Source organism: Camelus bactrianus, chromosome 16 (assembly GCF_048773025.1).
Source record: "Camelus bactrianus isolate YW-2024 breed Bactrian camel chromosome 16, ASM4877302v1, whole genome shotgun sequence".
In the NCBI taxonomy this organism is placed as follows: domain Eukaryota; kingdom Metazoa; phylum Chordata; class Mammalia; order Artiodactyla; family Camelidae; genus Camelus; species Camelus bactrianus.
The window spans coordinates 47,447,288-47,461,832 of NC_133554.1; the positions used below are offsets into that span (position 1 = coordinate 47,447,288).

At 34.6% G+C, this 14,545-nt stretch overlaps 1 protein-coding gene across 2 annotated transcripts in view; it reads right to left on the reverse strand.

Annotated features, from left to right (window-relative positions):
* The window catches only part of SMURF2 (SMAD specific E3 ubiquitin protein ligase 2), a 100,968-nt gene that overhangs the window by 48,636 nt on the left and 37,787 nt on the right, over positions 1–14,545 (reverse strand). The window contains exon 2 of one of the 2 annotated variants that reach the window (XM_074343492.1): positions 1,490–1,528. The exons of the other annotated variant lie outside the window; for it this stretch is intronic. Within the exon in view, the coding sequence (XP_074199593.1) occupies positions 1,490–1,528 (39 nt within the window). The remainder of the gene's footprint in view (positions 1–1,489; positions 1,529–14,545) is intronic. 2 annotated transcript variants of the gene reach the window in all.

Genomic DNA, 14,545 nt, shown 5'->3' on the forward strand with positions numbered 1-14,545 from the left:
CAAAGAATTAAAGTAAAGGAAGATTCCACCAGATTCCCTAGGAAAACAGACAAGGGTATCTGGATATTTTATTGGAGAAGCTGTGCCATGGGACTCTAGACGATGGGAAAGAATTTGGGAAGGAAGGCTAGGAGACAAAACTGAAGATTTTGTCTTTAAAACCAGAGCACACGTCTTGGGGGTATTCCTCACTTTTCTCCTTGTCACCTGCCCATCCAATCCTACTGGCCACTCTGCAGCCCCACTAGGATAAATCGTACCCCAAATTAACCTTAAGAAGGGTAAAAGGAATATACACTGGCTATTAGATTATTAGCAACAGGGATGAGAGGGGTAGTTCAGCAGCAGCCTGTGAAAATTGCATTAACTGGTGGTAGCAAGGAGAGATGTCACTGGCCTCTCCTACAGTGACATGCTGTGGGATGGAGGGCACATGGTACATAAACTGGAGACTGCTTTTAATGTCCTTCTTACTATGTCCCAAATTACTCTATTTAATTGCTTCCCCATATAAGCACAGATACTCATATTTTTTTAATTACATAGTTTATTATTTTATAAACTTTAATTTAGGTTCTACTCTAGAAAGACTGGAAGAAATAAAATTTCCAGTGGAATGAATTATGATTTTAAAACATCAAGAGCTTATAGCGTTTGATTAAATCCTTGAAAATTAACGTATGTCCTATTAAATTAGCACTGACAGCTAGTTTTTGTTGGCTGGTAGGACCTGAATTTGAAAATCTAATGGATTTTCTCTATTTCTAACTTCAAATATTTTCCATATCAAATTCTGTTGGCTTAGACTTTTTTACTAAAAAATATGTATCATTTTTACTCAATAATTTAAAGCTAATACAGAGTATAATATTATAGAGTAGAGATTTTAAACACACATGAAGGGTACTTCCCAATCCTCCCTCCCAAAACTTAAGCCTAAATAAAGTCACAAAAAATTTCACAACAAACTGGCAAAGAAACTGCAAATATGCAAACTAAATGTCTGTTTTGGAGTCTAAGACAAGAACTTCTACAATCAAATGTGGCAGAGATTTCTTTCCTACACTCTAGAAATTCCAAGCAGGCTGAACAACTTCTCTACCTTCCAATGAATCCTAAACACATGGGTAAAATTTCCTATAAAATGTTAAGGGAAAAGTGTTAACAATTAACTTCAAACCTTTTCTAGAAATCTAGTAATATGCACACCTTTGATATATATTACACACATCTGCATATACATAGTTGCACACATGCATTTCACACACAGATGTGGGAGGAAGGGATAAAGGGAAAGGGGCAAAGGCTAAAAGAGGACAAAATCCTCTTTTAAAAATGTGATGCCAAAAGACTTTGATCAAAGCATTCATAAAACAACACTGAGTATACTTCTGAGCAGAGAAATCCCTAAACCAGACAATTCTGAAAATGCCATCCAAAAATAAAAAATCTACACACAATATACAAGATTTAAAGTTCATTTACTTACGGAAAAAATCCTTTTTCACCAAGTTTTTTGCACAGAGTACTGTAAAGGAAACAAAAAATACATGGGAAGAATTAAAATAAAATGGTGAGACTGCACTGTCAAAGTTTCATTTTAAAACACTGAAAACACCAGTGAATAATAAATACTAACTACAGCAAGGCATGACATACGATCACAACTTTTGATTAAAGACTAGCAAAAGACAGCTGAACTAGTGGCTGCAACAATGATCACCAATAATAGCCAAGGATAAAAATGTTTATAAATCTAGTATTCTAACAAAGAACCAATTCCTATCTTTCATCAAGATCTATCTATTCTCAGGGTAGTTTGGAGGCAAGGAAAAATAGTTCTAAGGAGGAAATATGTAAATTGAGATTGATATATACTTTTTAAGGAGAAAATTCTATACAGAAGAGGATCATAAGTAAGACAAAGTTTTATTGATGACATTTTAATTTAGTTTTATTTTATATTTATTTTATAGATGACATTTTTAAAGAATAACCTTCTGTTAGTTACTATCCATCTAAACTCCACAGCAATTTTTACAGGAGAGATAAATAACCTCCTAAATCATCGGCTCAATGACAAGAGATATGCTATATCTTCCAAAAATTAAAAGTTAATATGTAGAGCAAGATATCCCAAATCCACATTCTCTGGGTTACTGTACATTAAATTATTACTACCTGGTGATGAATGCACAATCCTGTCAATATATTAAAACTACTGAATTGCACACTTTAGAGATGAATCTTATAGAATGTGAATTATATGTCAATTAACATTGCAATCCAATTCTTAAAATTACTGCTTATATAGAATCATAAACTTAACTTCTTTGATTCAACTTGTTACAAGTGAAGGGAAAATACCATTGCCATATATTTACACTTTAATTTATAAAATATCTATGAAAATAATGTTTCATTAATTTCTACCTACTTCTACTCACAGTTTAAATTAGTTACACTTATTGTAAGTTTAGTTTACAAAAATTAATTTACCATAACAAACCTTGGGAATAAGTCTGAATATAACTAATCACTTTAAAAGTTCAAATAAAAATCATTTTGAAGACAGATGCCATCGGTAAATGAATAAAATTATTAAGTAAGCACAAGATACTGATTTATTAGTCAGAGTCTCTCAAACCCTGTCTTAGTTAGAAACAGTTCTGTTCTGGAAAACATAAAAACTCAATCATTAAAACTAAGACCATAGCTAAGAGTAACAAATCACAAGCCTGATTTTGAAGAACTCCTCCCTAAACTTTTGTTATCATCATATAAACTGAATAGAATACTGAGGGTCAATATATATACAACATATACATAAATCCAAATTATAATCTCCAGTATTGTTGAAGTATTCATAATTTTAAACCACCATCCTATGATTCAAAAAGTGAAATAATTTCACATCTTACTTCAGAGAAACAGAAAATATGAGAAGTTCTCTAACTTCTTATCACTAAACCTACAAACGTACTATTTTGATACTCATTTTTAATTCCTTCCACTCACAATGTCCACTCTCCCTTCTAACACTATCCTTCTGCCCATGCTCTGAAATCTTATATCCAACCCACCACTTTCTCAGGAACTTCTCTCTTCATTTCCTCTACTAATGGCCTCATCAGTATTTACACACACTCAAGCCTTGCCTTAGCATCCCCAGTCCAGCCACCACCTTACCTCTTTTCCTTCTTAACAAAAATACTTTAAAATACTGTCTACAGTAATGCCTCAATCCACTGTAATTTGGTTTCCTCTCACCACTGCCCCTATATACTGCATCTCCAAAGCCCTGGGGGCCTAATTACTAAATCCATCCAATGGACACTTCTCATTCCTTATCCACTTGACCCCTGAGAGGCATTTGCCACTACTGACTACTACCTTTCCTGGAACTCCTCTTTTTAGGTTTCTATTTAACCTGATTTTACAACAGGCATAATAAGACTCATTCTAAATCTTCTTCTCCTATGCTCCAGCCATGAAAGCTCAGGTCCTTCAAGGTTTCGCCTTACGTCCTCTTGTTTTACTCTATAACCTGAGGGGCACAGATGCCAATCCTGTAAACCTTGGAATTAATATGTAAACTGTTAAACTGTATGTGTTTGTTTCCGGGGAGAGTTCACAGTTGAACAGATTGACAAAACTCCTCCCCTCTTGAAAAATAAATTTGAAGAGCCACTTTTCTATACATTTTCCCTGGTCTTTATCATTTTGATGACACCCAAACTTATAAACCCAACCCTCGCTCTCTCCTGAACTCCAGGTTCACACAAGCACACTAAATATGCCCTCAAATTAAAATCACCACCTCCCCCTCCCCCAAAACTGCTTCTCCAGTTTACTTTATTTCAATAAATATCCCTGCTTTCCACTACATTGCTCCAGTCAGAAACCTCCGTAGCAACTTTCACTATACCTCCCCCACCCCACTTCCTAGCAATTATCAATTCTAATCAACTCTGCCTCTGAAATATTCTTCATCTGTCCAATTCTATTACCAGTGTCACCACCCTAGTTCAAGCCACCATCAACTAACTGCTATCTAGGTCATTACAACATTCTTGCAATCAGTCCTCTGTCTTAAGCCTCAACTTCCTCCAATCAGTTCTCCACACTGGATCTAAAGTGACCTTTCTAAAAATATGATGTAGGTCCTTCCATCCACTTCCTCTCCTAATAACATTACAAAACATCCTTAAAACATTCCTCAAAACTATCCTTCCAACTGTGCTCTGGATCACATACCTAACACCTAACACTTTCTATGGGACCCTGTCTCTCTTGTCTCCTCTGCTGATGTCTATCCTCGGAACACTGTCAAGGTCTTCAAGCCCAAAATCTATTTGGTTTATAAGCCCTTCAAGCCCTAGCTTCTGCTTACCTCTCTGACCTCATCTTCCAGCACCACTTCTTCCCCTCCAAGCATCCAAGTCCAAGATCCAGCCACAGGGAACCTTCACTTTCTCACATGTACTCCATCTCTCACCCACAGCCTTTAGGTGCCATTCCCTCTGCCTAAAACATTTCTCCCAGGCTTCTTCACCTACTCATCTTTTAGGTCTCAAACAAGAAGGAAACTTTTTAGAGCATGTTTCTCTCATCTTCTGCACACTAGTATTTTCACAGAAGCCCATACTTATCACAGGCAGCCAACACACTTTATTATTTCTTAGAATGGTGCTTATAACTGTGAAGGTCCTAAACGCCATCCAGCATAAATCATGTCTGTTTCATTTCTTTCTACCTCTAGCACTAAGCACACACTATGCCACGCATTTGAAGGACACTCAGTAAATACCGGCTGAATTAATAAAATAAACTCCAAAATAATCTAAAATAATTTTATTGAAAGAGGGGCTTTTTATACTATGTGACAGATTACCAATTGACAAATAATCACAATTTTGACTTATAAAATCTTATTTTTATCACTTCCCTTTATTTAAAATATACTTATCAGGTCATGTTTGACAAATTTTCTTTTAAACACAAATGAGATGTTGCTAATATACAACTAAGTTTTAAAGGGCAATTGAAAAATCTAAATAACAAAGAACTTTAAAATAAGGTTCAAAGTTTATGAAGAGAAATTGAATTTCATTTTACTTGGGGGGGTGATTAGGTTTATTTATTTATTTTTTAATGGAGGAATTGGGGACTGAACCACTCTACCCACTGAGCTATACCCTCCCCCCACCCCTGAGAAATTGAATTTCGGTAACCCAGAGACTAGGGAAGGTAACACAGAAGAAACAAGATTAAGTTAAAACAAAGAAATATCAAAATTGGTCAGACTGCTAATCTTAACACTAGATCTCAATGACTCCAGTCTTTTAATAATTTTATACCCTAGAAGTAAAAACATAAATCTTCAAAGGAAACTGTCAAAATCATTTGAGATTTGGTAATCTATTTGCATAAATAAAATGTTAACCCCTGGAGCCTTTACTGTACTTTTTCTTGGGGATGCACTTGGGGTACTAGAGCCACAGTCCATTGATCTTTCTGTCCTCAGTACCAATAATACAGCTCAGTAAATGCTCAATGTATTAATTAATTTCACTAAGACAAACTCCTATTTGTCACTATAACAAGTTCTCAGCCAAGGAGGTATACATCAGAAGCTCCTGGGGGAGGGTATAGCTCAAGTGGTAGAGCACATGGTTAGCATGCATGAGGTCCTGGGTTCAATTCCCAGTACCTCCTCTAAGAATAAATAAATAAATAAATCTAATTACCTTCCCTCACTAAAAAAAAAAACAAAAAAAGAAGCTCCTGAGGAATGTATGTGTAAAATGACAATGTAATTTTATATTTGTAATGTAATTTTACATTTACATTTGTAAATTATCATTTTTTGTAATAGAAAATAGAAAGTTGAGCCAAGATTGGGAATCATGGAGCTAGGGAAGGGTAGCAGTGTGGAAGAACCTCCATTTTTGTTTTGTAGGTGATTATTACAGGGAAGTGGTAAAAATAATGTTGAGAAACACTGGACTAAATTATAGGAAGGGACTGGCAGGAGAGAAACCTTGTAAGCTGTGTGGGGCCAAAGGCTAAGGAGTATAGACTTTCCCCTAGACAGCTATCAATATTTCAGTATCTTTAATGTTAGCAAGTTTTCTATTGAAATAATTTATACAGAAAGGTGCAGAAATCTTAAGACTATAATTAAATGAATTTTCACTCATTTTTTGTACTGTAACAAAATATTACACCGAACTGCAGATATTTAGCAGTCACATGCCAATTCTGAGTAATGCTAACTACAAATGTGGCATTACACCAGCACAGCACCATTACTTCAGTATTCATACCATTAGGTGCCACTTGCAGCAACATGGATGGACCTAGAGATTGTTATTCTAAGTGAAGTAAGCCAGAATGAGAAAGAAAAATATCATATGATAGCACTCATATGTGGAATCTAAAAAAAAAAAAAAGGAAACTATGAACTCATCTACAAAACAGAAACAGACTTGCAGACATAGTAAACAATCTTATGGTTACCGGGGAAAGGGGGTGGGAAGGGATAAGTTTGCCAGTTTGAGATTTACAAATGTTAGCTACTATATATAAAAATAGATTTTTAAAAAGTTTCTTCCAGTATAGCACAGGGAACTATATTCAATATCTGGTAATAACATTCAAAAAAAGAAGAATATGAAAATGAATACATGTATTCTAGTCTTTGTGACTTAAATTTAGGGGCATTAAAACATTCAGAACACTAACAGGCAAAAAGTAGAAAAAAAAATGTCCCAGTATATGCATGACTGGAACACTGCACTGTACACCAGAAATTGAAAACACTGTAATCGACTGTACTTCAATTAAAAAAAAAAATCTGCAGATACTATTAGGGACCATGTTTCACACAGCCTGTAGCTCTGCACTAGATGAATTTTACTAGACTACTTTGATCATGTTACTACCCTTCTCAAATTCTTTCAAAGCATTTCTCATTCTTAAGTCTACACTCTCAAAACCTAGCCTGTTGTAGCTATTCTACTCTTCAGCAGATAGATGGGTTTGAAACAGCGGACACAAAATAAGCTAAGCTCAGCCTTGTTGGTATACTGGTTACTCCTCTCTATTTCACACACATGCAGATGTGACCATCCTGAGATGTTTAATGAGAAGGGACCAAATTCTACATTCACACTTTCATTTCCTTAACACTCTGTGCCAAGTGCAATGATAGATCTGCAGATACCAAGATAAATAAGACAGAGTCCTTTGACTTCAGAGTTTGCAGGTCAGGTATAATTCAAATATCACACCATAAATGTCCTTTTTTGTTGTTTCCTCAATAAATATTTTTAAATTTCACAAAAATCTCTAAGTATATTTTATTTGAGGCAGTGACTGGAAGAAACCATTTTTAGAAGTGCAGATGCAATAAATATTACCATTTTATTTAAATCAATAATATCTTTTTCCGGTTGGAAAGGAGTTATCTATATACAACATACCATGTAATATCAGAGTATAAATCCCAGCTACAGAAATATAATGCGACTGCTGTTCTTACTGAGTTGTACTCATAATGAATGGTTGCCTATGCTAAATCTGAATAAAACTCCCAACTGCTCAGTATCTTCTTGCCAAAAATTCCCCTTCCTCCTCCAGAGTGGAGTTGCATTCCAATTACACTGCTGATTGGAATGAGCCTGCATGAGAGGAAGAAAAAAAAAAAAAAAACACTCTGACATCCATCCCATCTTCCTTTGCCCCACAAAAACAGATTTTATAATATAGTACTATTCCTGCAACTTGTACAGACTATTTTTGAACAGAATAGATTTCTCAGGATTTTCTTTGAACTTATATTATTATTGTAAAATAAAACTTAAGTTCAGAATAGCATTTCTATACAAATTCCAACAACATGGCCTAGTGCTTTAAAAATGTCTACTAACATGCACCTTTCCTGATCGCTGGCACATAACAGCAATTTAGGTCCTTCTGCTCCAAGAAACAATTTCTACCTCAATTCTTAAACATGAAATTTAAATTCTAATGAAAATTTGTACACAATTTAATTTTCATATGTACGTGTTTTTGTTACTGTTGCTTGAAACTGGAGCATTACAAAAAGATTCATATACAAGAGCATTATTAACAAAAAAAGTTATTACAAAATGTTGTATTTAGCAGAAACATCAGATACAACCCTATCTGCATAATAATGAAACAGTTAAGGATGACAAACAGCATGCTGAAATATATATCCATTAAAATTATGTAAATATTTATTGACAAGAAAATATTTTCCTAATATGCTGTTAAAAGTAGAAGTCCATATATAAATTGTGCATTAAATAAAATATAATTTTAGTAAGGAATATAAAAGGACTGGATAACATTTATTGAATATTTACTACGTGCAAGTGTATACCAACCACTGCGTGAAGTAAGTAGTAGTATTACCTACATTTTAGAGATGAAGAAATTGAGGTTTAGCCATGAAAGACTTGCCAAAGATTACACTGCAAGTGCTAGAGTAGAGATTCCAATTCAAATAGTCTAATCACAGAATCCAGACTCTTAACCATCATATATAGAATGAAACATAGTCTGTCAGGTTAGCTTCTCTTCTTTTATATTTTCTTTTTTAAAGGAATTTATTTAACACTGGCTAAAGTAATTACTGGCGATACAAGTTCACAAAAATGGTTAACAGAAACCTAGATTGCAGAAAGGCCTTCTCCAAAAGATCAGCAATCTTTCATTAAACTAAAGTTTACCTCTACAATCATATTAGACTGATCTTAACTAAGTATCTTGTTACAGTGCCATTTAATCAAGGAATCTTAGGCAATTCATTTCATGTAAGTTACAAAACAAACTGGGCCTCTAAGTATACCTTAATGTATTTAGTACCTGTCAGGTAGTTAATTTAATTAGCACAGTAGATGATGTATTAACAGATACAGGTTCTACCAAAATGAAGTAAATATTCTCACTAAAAAAAACAAGTAATATCAGCATTTAAACATTTCACCAAAGGCAAAATTGGTTCTCAATGAAAATGACCTTTCTAGTTCACTCATATCAAACAACTTTTAAGTAAATACTTTTTAAAAATTTTTTCAAACATATAATGATTTTGCTCAAAAAAATTTCCCAAAAAAGTGTATGTTTTAACTGAGTAAAACTGAAACAAGACTAGGGTGTACAAATAAGTTTTTTAAAAATTTAAGTGCAAGTTTTTTCAATACAAAACAACGATCTACTTTGACATAATAAATGCAGATATTATTTCTTCTAGCCACAATTGTAAATTTTTGTCTTACAGTGATCAGACATAATTTTAAAACAAAGCTTCCCTTACAAACATAATAATCCAGTTCTGGTGTAAATTCACATGTTTAAAAAAAAAAGGTTCTGCTAAAGCCAAGCAACACATTTAGGGTGAAATAAATAAAGCGTGTGATCTAGGGACCTGGCATGTAGCACTATAGAAACTGTTACTGTAATTAAAAAAAAAACTATTTGGAAAGCATTTCTGCTATCTTAAATCAACACTTCCTTGAATTCTTTTTTCCAATTTGGGGATGAAAATACATAAAAGTACTATCCTCCATTCATAAAGACAGTAAATTCACTATGACTTAAGGGCCTCTTATGCTGTCTGCTGAACTGAAAACTATCAGACTCGTGCCATTGGAGACAGCCACCACCTCGTCTCAACTGGACACCCTCATTCAAACAGACCCACTTCAGGATTGTTGGCTGCTCTAGAGATCGATTTAATATGTCAAACTTAGCCATACAATAATTTATTTTTTTCATCAAAACACCAAGAGAAGAAAACCTTATTATAAAATTCAACTATATAATTGTAATGAAGCCTGAATACTATTATAAATGTAAAGGTAAAATTGCATCACTTTCTGGCCATTCCTAAGTTTCTCTCCTTTACCTTTTTTTTTTTTTAGAGAGACACTCATAGAGACAGGATAGTATAGTGTTAAGCTATATTGCATAGTATAGTGTTAAGCTGTAAGCACTACATGAAGTTAAACATTTATTCTTAAAAAAGTTAAACACTTAGAGTCAGAATGCCTGGGTTTGAACCTGGTGCTGCCACTTATTAATGTGTGACCCTAAACATGACTTAATGTCTCTTCACCTCAGATACCTCATCTGTAACAATGAGGATAACTAGAAGATGCCTCATAGCGTTGTTTTAAAGATTAAAGAAACACTTAAAACATCTGGAACAGTACCTGGTATACAGCAAGTGCTCAATACATATTAGCTATTATGCTTTCTACTCCAAAATTTCTAATAAAATTAATACATCAAGTTGTAAGCATCTTAAACAGCAAGAAAGGCATCTTCTCACAACCTGGTGAGAAGCCTGTCTTAGTTCAGGTTGCTCTAATCAATACCATAGACTGGGTGGCTTAAACATTTATTTCTCACAGTTCTGGAGGCTGGCAAGCGCAAGATCAAGGTGCCAACTGATTCAATGTCTGAAGAGGGCCCTCTTCCTATTTTACAGACAGCAACCTTCTTGCTGCATCCTCACAGGGCCAAAAGGAGTGTCATCTCTCTTGAAGGGCACCAATCCCAATCATGAGGGCTCCAACTTCATGAAGTAATTACCTCCCAAAGGCTTCACCTTCATATACCATTACATTAGCTATTAGGGCTTCAGCTATGAAATTTGGGGGGACACACACACACAAACACTCAGTCAATAACAAAGTTTATGTACCCGGTAAGCTTAACAGTAAATATTAATGAGTCTCGATCTGTTTATGTCTAGCCTTACTCCTCTTCCAAATTCCAAGCCTACATTTCAATTGGTCTACCACACATACCCACTTGGATGCCTCACCAGCACTTCAAATTATACTTACTCAAAATTGAATGAATCAGCTTCCCTCCTGAACCAGCTCTTCTTCCTTCGGACCTCCCTAGTTTTGTGAACTGCACCACATGCTTCCAATCATTCAGAAAGCAAATGTTTTTCTTATCTCTCCCTCTCTCTGACCACCCCACATCTAAAGTAGTTGCCAGATTATATTAGGTATCACAACTCTCTGCCCATTTCCATTTCCAATATTCACATTTAAATAATACATAGAGTATTTTATAATGTGCCAAAAAAACAACTTGTTCAAAGAGTTTCTTGCTTGATCCTTACAAGGTTGGGAGTTATGCTCTAAAATCCACAGAAAGGGAAGCTACAACTCAAGAGTTGTGGCTTTCTGCAACCTGCCACCTAGCAAATGAGCTTAGGTATTTTCATCCAGGTTCCATCCTCTTTTTCTATGAAAACCTCACTCAGAGGCTGTCAATGACCCCTTCTTTCTCTCTCATTAACCCCTAGACTGAAAATATATTCTTCGTCCCAGGACTTTTTAAGTCCAGGACTTTTCTGCCTTTGCCTTTATTCAAAACATTTTTTGTATATCAAAATTGCCTTCAATCAAAATATTCTCCCCACTCCAAGTGCTATTATTCTAACCACTGACCCTCAAAATTATATCCATTCATCAAATTTCAACTCCATGTGAAAACTTTTCTGATTTCTACTTTCTCACAATTTGATTTTGATCTCTCCCTCTGGTGAACTTCAAACACTGACTCTACTTGTTTTGTATGTCCCTTTTTACTTTGCTTATATTAGTTATTCACATGCTGTCTTACCCTTCCCTTTATGTAAATTTCTTGAAGACAAAGTTGTGATTTATTTTTATCTCTCCTACAGTTTATTATATATTATATGTACTCAAATAATTCCTCAATCAATGAAAATCCTTGGAAAACCACTGATGAGTTATAAGGATGAGCAAACTAAAAGGTAAATAATAAAACAAAGCTCATTCCTTGCTTCTCTTAACCTAGTTTTTGTTTAAAAAATCTTTTTGCTCAAATCAGGGTGGCTTTCTCAACTATTTGTAAGCACTGTTTTATCAGAGGACCCAACTACCTCCTGGAGCCCTTGCTTAATAACAGATCTCATTGAGCTTTCTCCCTCATACACAATAAAAAGTATATTATCATATAATGTTCTCCAAATTTATTAACCCATTTCTACAACAGTGCAAACAAGGATAAGCTCCCAGGTATTCTACATTCTTCCAGGCTCTAAAAACTGTAGTCCCTCAAATATCTGATGATCACTTACTCTAATAAAACAAAGTGCCAAAGATATTTAGTTTCCCAAATAGACTCCATTTGTAAACACAGGCCACTAGCATAAACAGGAAAAAAGACTGCAACTACAAAAAGCACTGTAATTATATAAGAAAATACTTCTTCATTAACTTCATGTTTTTGAAATATTTCTAGGGTTGACTTAATAAACTTTTTATTTTAGGATAATTTTAGATTTACAAAAAATTTGTAAAGATAGACCAGTGTTTCCATACACCCCACACCCATTTATCCTATTATTAACGCTTTACATGAGTATATTTCTCACAATTTAATGAACCAGTATTGATACATTATTATTAACTAAAGTTCACATTTTATTCAGATGTCCTTAGTTTTCACATGTCTTTTATCTGTTCCAAGATCCTATTGAGGGTACCATATTTCATTTAGTCATGTCTCCTTAGGCTCCTCTTGGATGTGATAGTTTCTCAGACTTTGTTACTGTTATTCAAAACCTTGACAGTTTTGAGGAATACTGGTCAGGTATTTCTTTGTAGAATGCTCCTCAACTGAATTTGTCTGATTTCTCATGATTATTCTGGGTATGGGTTGTTGAGAGGAAGACCCCAAAGGTAAGGGTATCATTCTTATGACATCATATCAAAAGTATATATTATCAACATGACTTACCACTGTTGATATTAATCTTGATATGACTGAAGTAATGTTTGTAAGGTTTCTCCACTGTAAAGGTATTCTTTTAGCCTCTTTTCCATATCTTACTCTTTGGAAGGGAATCACTACATGCAGCCCATACTTAAGGACCACGGAATTATTCTCCCCCTCCTTAACGGTGGACTGTCTGCATAAATTATTTGGAATTCTGCATGGGAAATGTGTCTATCCTCCTCCATTTATTCGGTCAATTAATTATATCAGTATGGACTGGGTTATAATCCAATACTGCTTTATTTTCTTGTTCAAATTGTTCCAGCTTTGACCATTGAGAACTCTTTCGATTGGTTCCCATGATCCTTTGACATACCCACATCACTGAGATGAGAGGGGGGACACATCTATACTTTGACACTAGAAAATTTTGTATATAAGCAGCAACACAGACGCAACTGAGTTTAGTGATGTCATGTGGCATTTTATATTTACATATTTTTAATTCATTTTAATCTATTGCAATCCCCTTCATGATGCCTTTGAGAAAGGCCATTTATGTTTTTATCTTTCAACATGGCCCCAAATCCATGAATAAAACTTGACGTATCCCTGGTCCAGCCGCAGAATGTGTCATTTCTCCAAGGAACCCTGGGATTACCAAATTTAAACATCCATAAAGACCCACATTTTTCAAATATAAACAGTTAAGCCAATTAACCCTTCACTTTCTAAGGTTTTCCCCTGCTCTAACATTAAACTCACTGGAGTCAAGAACTTAATTTTGATCTCTATTGCATCCTCAGAGCCTAGACAACTGTGCAGAGAATACACATTCATTAACTACTATAAATATGAAGTCTTAGAAATTCTGAAGCTCCAAAAGTGAGTTCAGGATTCAGTCACAACATAACTTGCCATTCTAATGGAATCTGCCTAGATTTGTCATGTTTAGACTCCTGCTCTAACATCACTATGTTTAATTTGCTGCATTGTTTTACAGTAAGTAAAAGGCCTCGTTTTTCCACTGCTCCTCCCTCTTATTCCACTGCAGGCCAAAAGATTGTTGACTGTTAAGTATTCCCCAGTAAAATTTCCAATGTAAAAGACTAATGCATCACATTTCCTAGATTCTTTCTGTAATGGCATATTGCCATTTACATCATTCTGTACGAGTTCTATTCAAATGATCATTTTCCCTTGCTATGTAGAGTTTAAATGAACAGGCATAATGCCAAATCCTTATCAACATTGGCAGCAGAAGAAAAATTACTGACAATTAAAGTGCCAAAAATCTACTAACACCTGTTTACACAAAATGCCCCCCTCAACATCCTGTTAGTATGTATATAAAATAAAGCATCTGAAATGTACCAATGTATTTTTATAAATTTGTAATATGTAAAAAGGAAAAGGCATAAGCTAAATATATACTATCTTATGTGTATATGGTTTGATTATAATTTGAAGGCATGTTTCCACAGCCTATCCAAATGTGCAAAAATAAGCCAAGATTACAATGATAGTTCTACTAAACAACTTTATAATTACAATATTCACTAAATAATTTGTGGGGGCTTGTGTCTTAGAAAAAGTTGTAAAGAAAAAAACTACTCACTAAAATGCAAGTCAGGTAGCCCTAACTTTAACCATAACAGGATATCAAAATACTATCAACTATTTACCTCAATAAGATGTAATCTATAGCTACAGCATGAGCCACAGAAGCATCAGCAGCTGCATT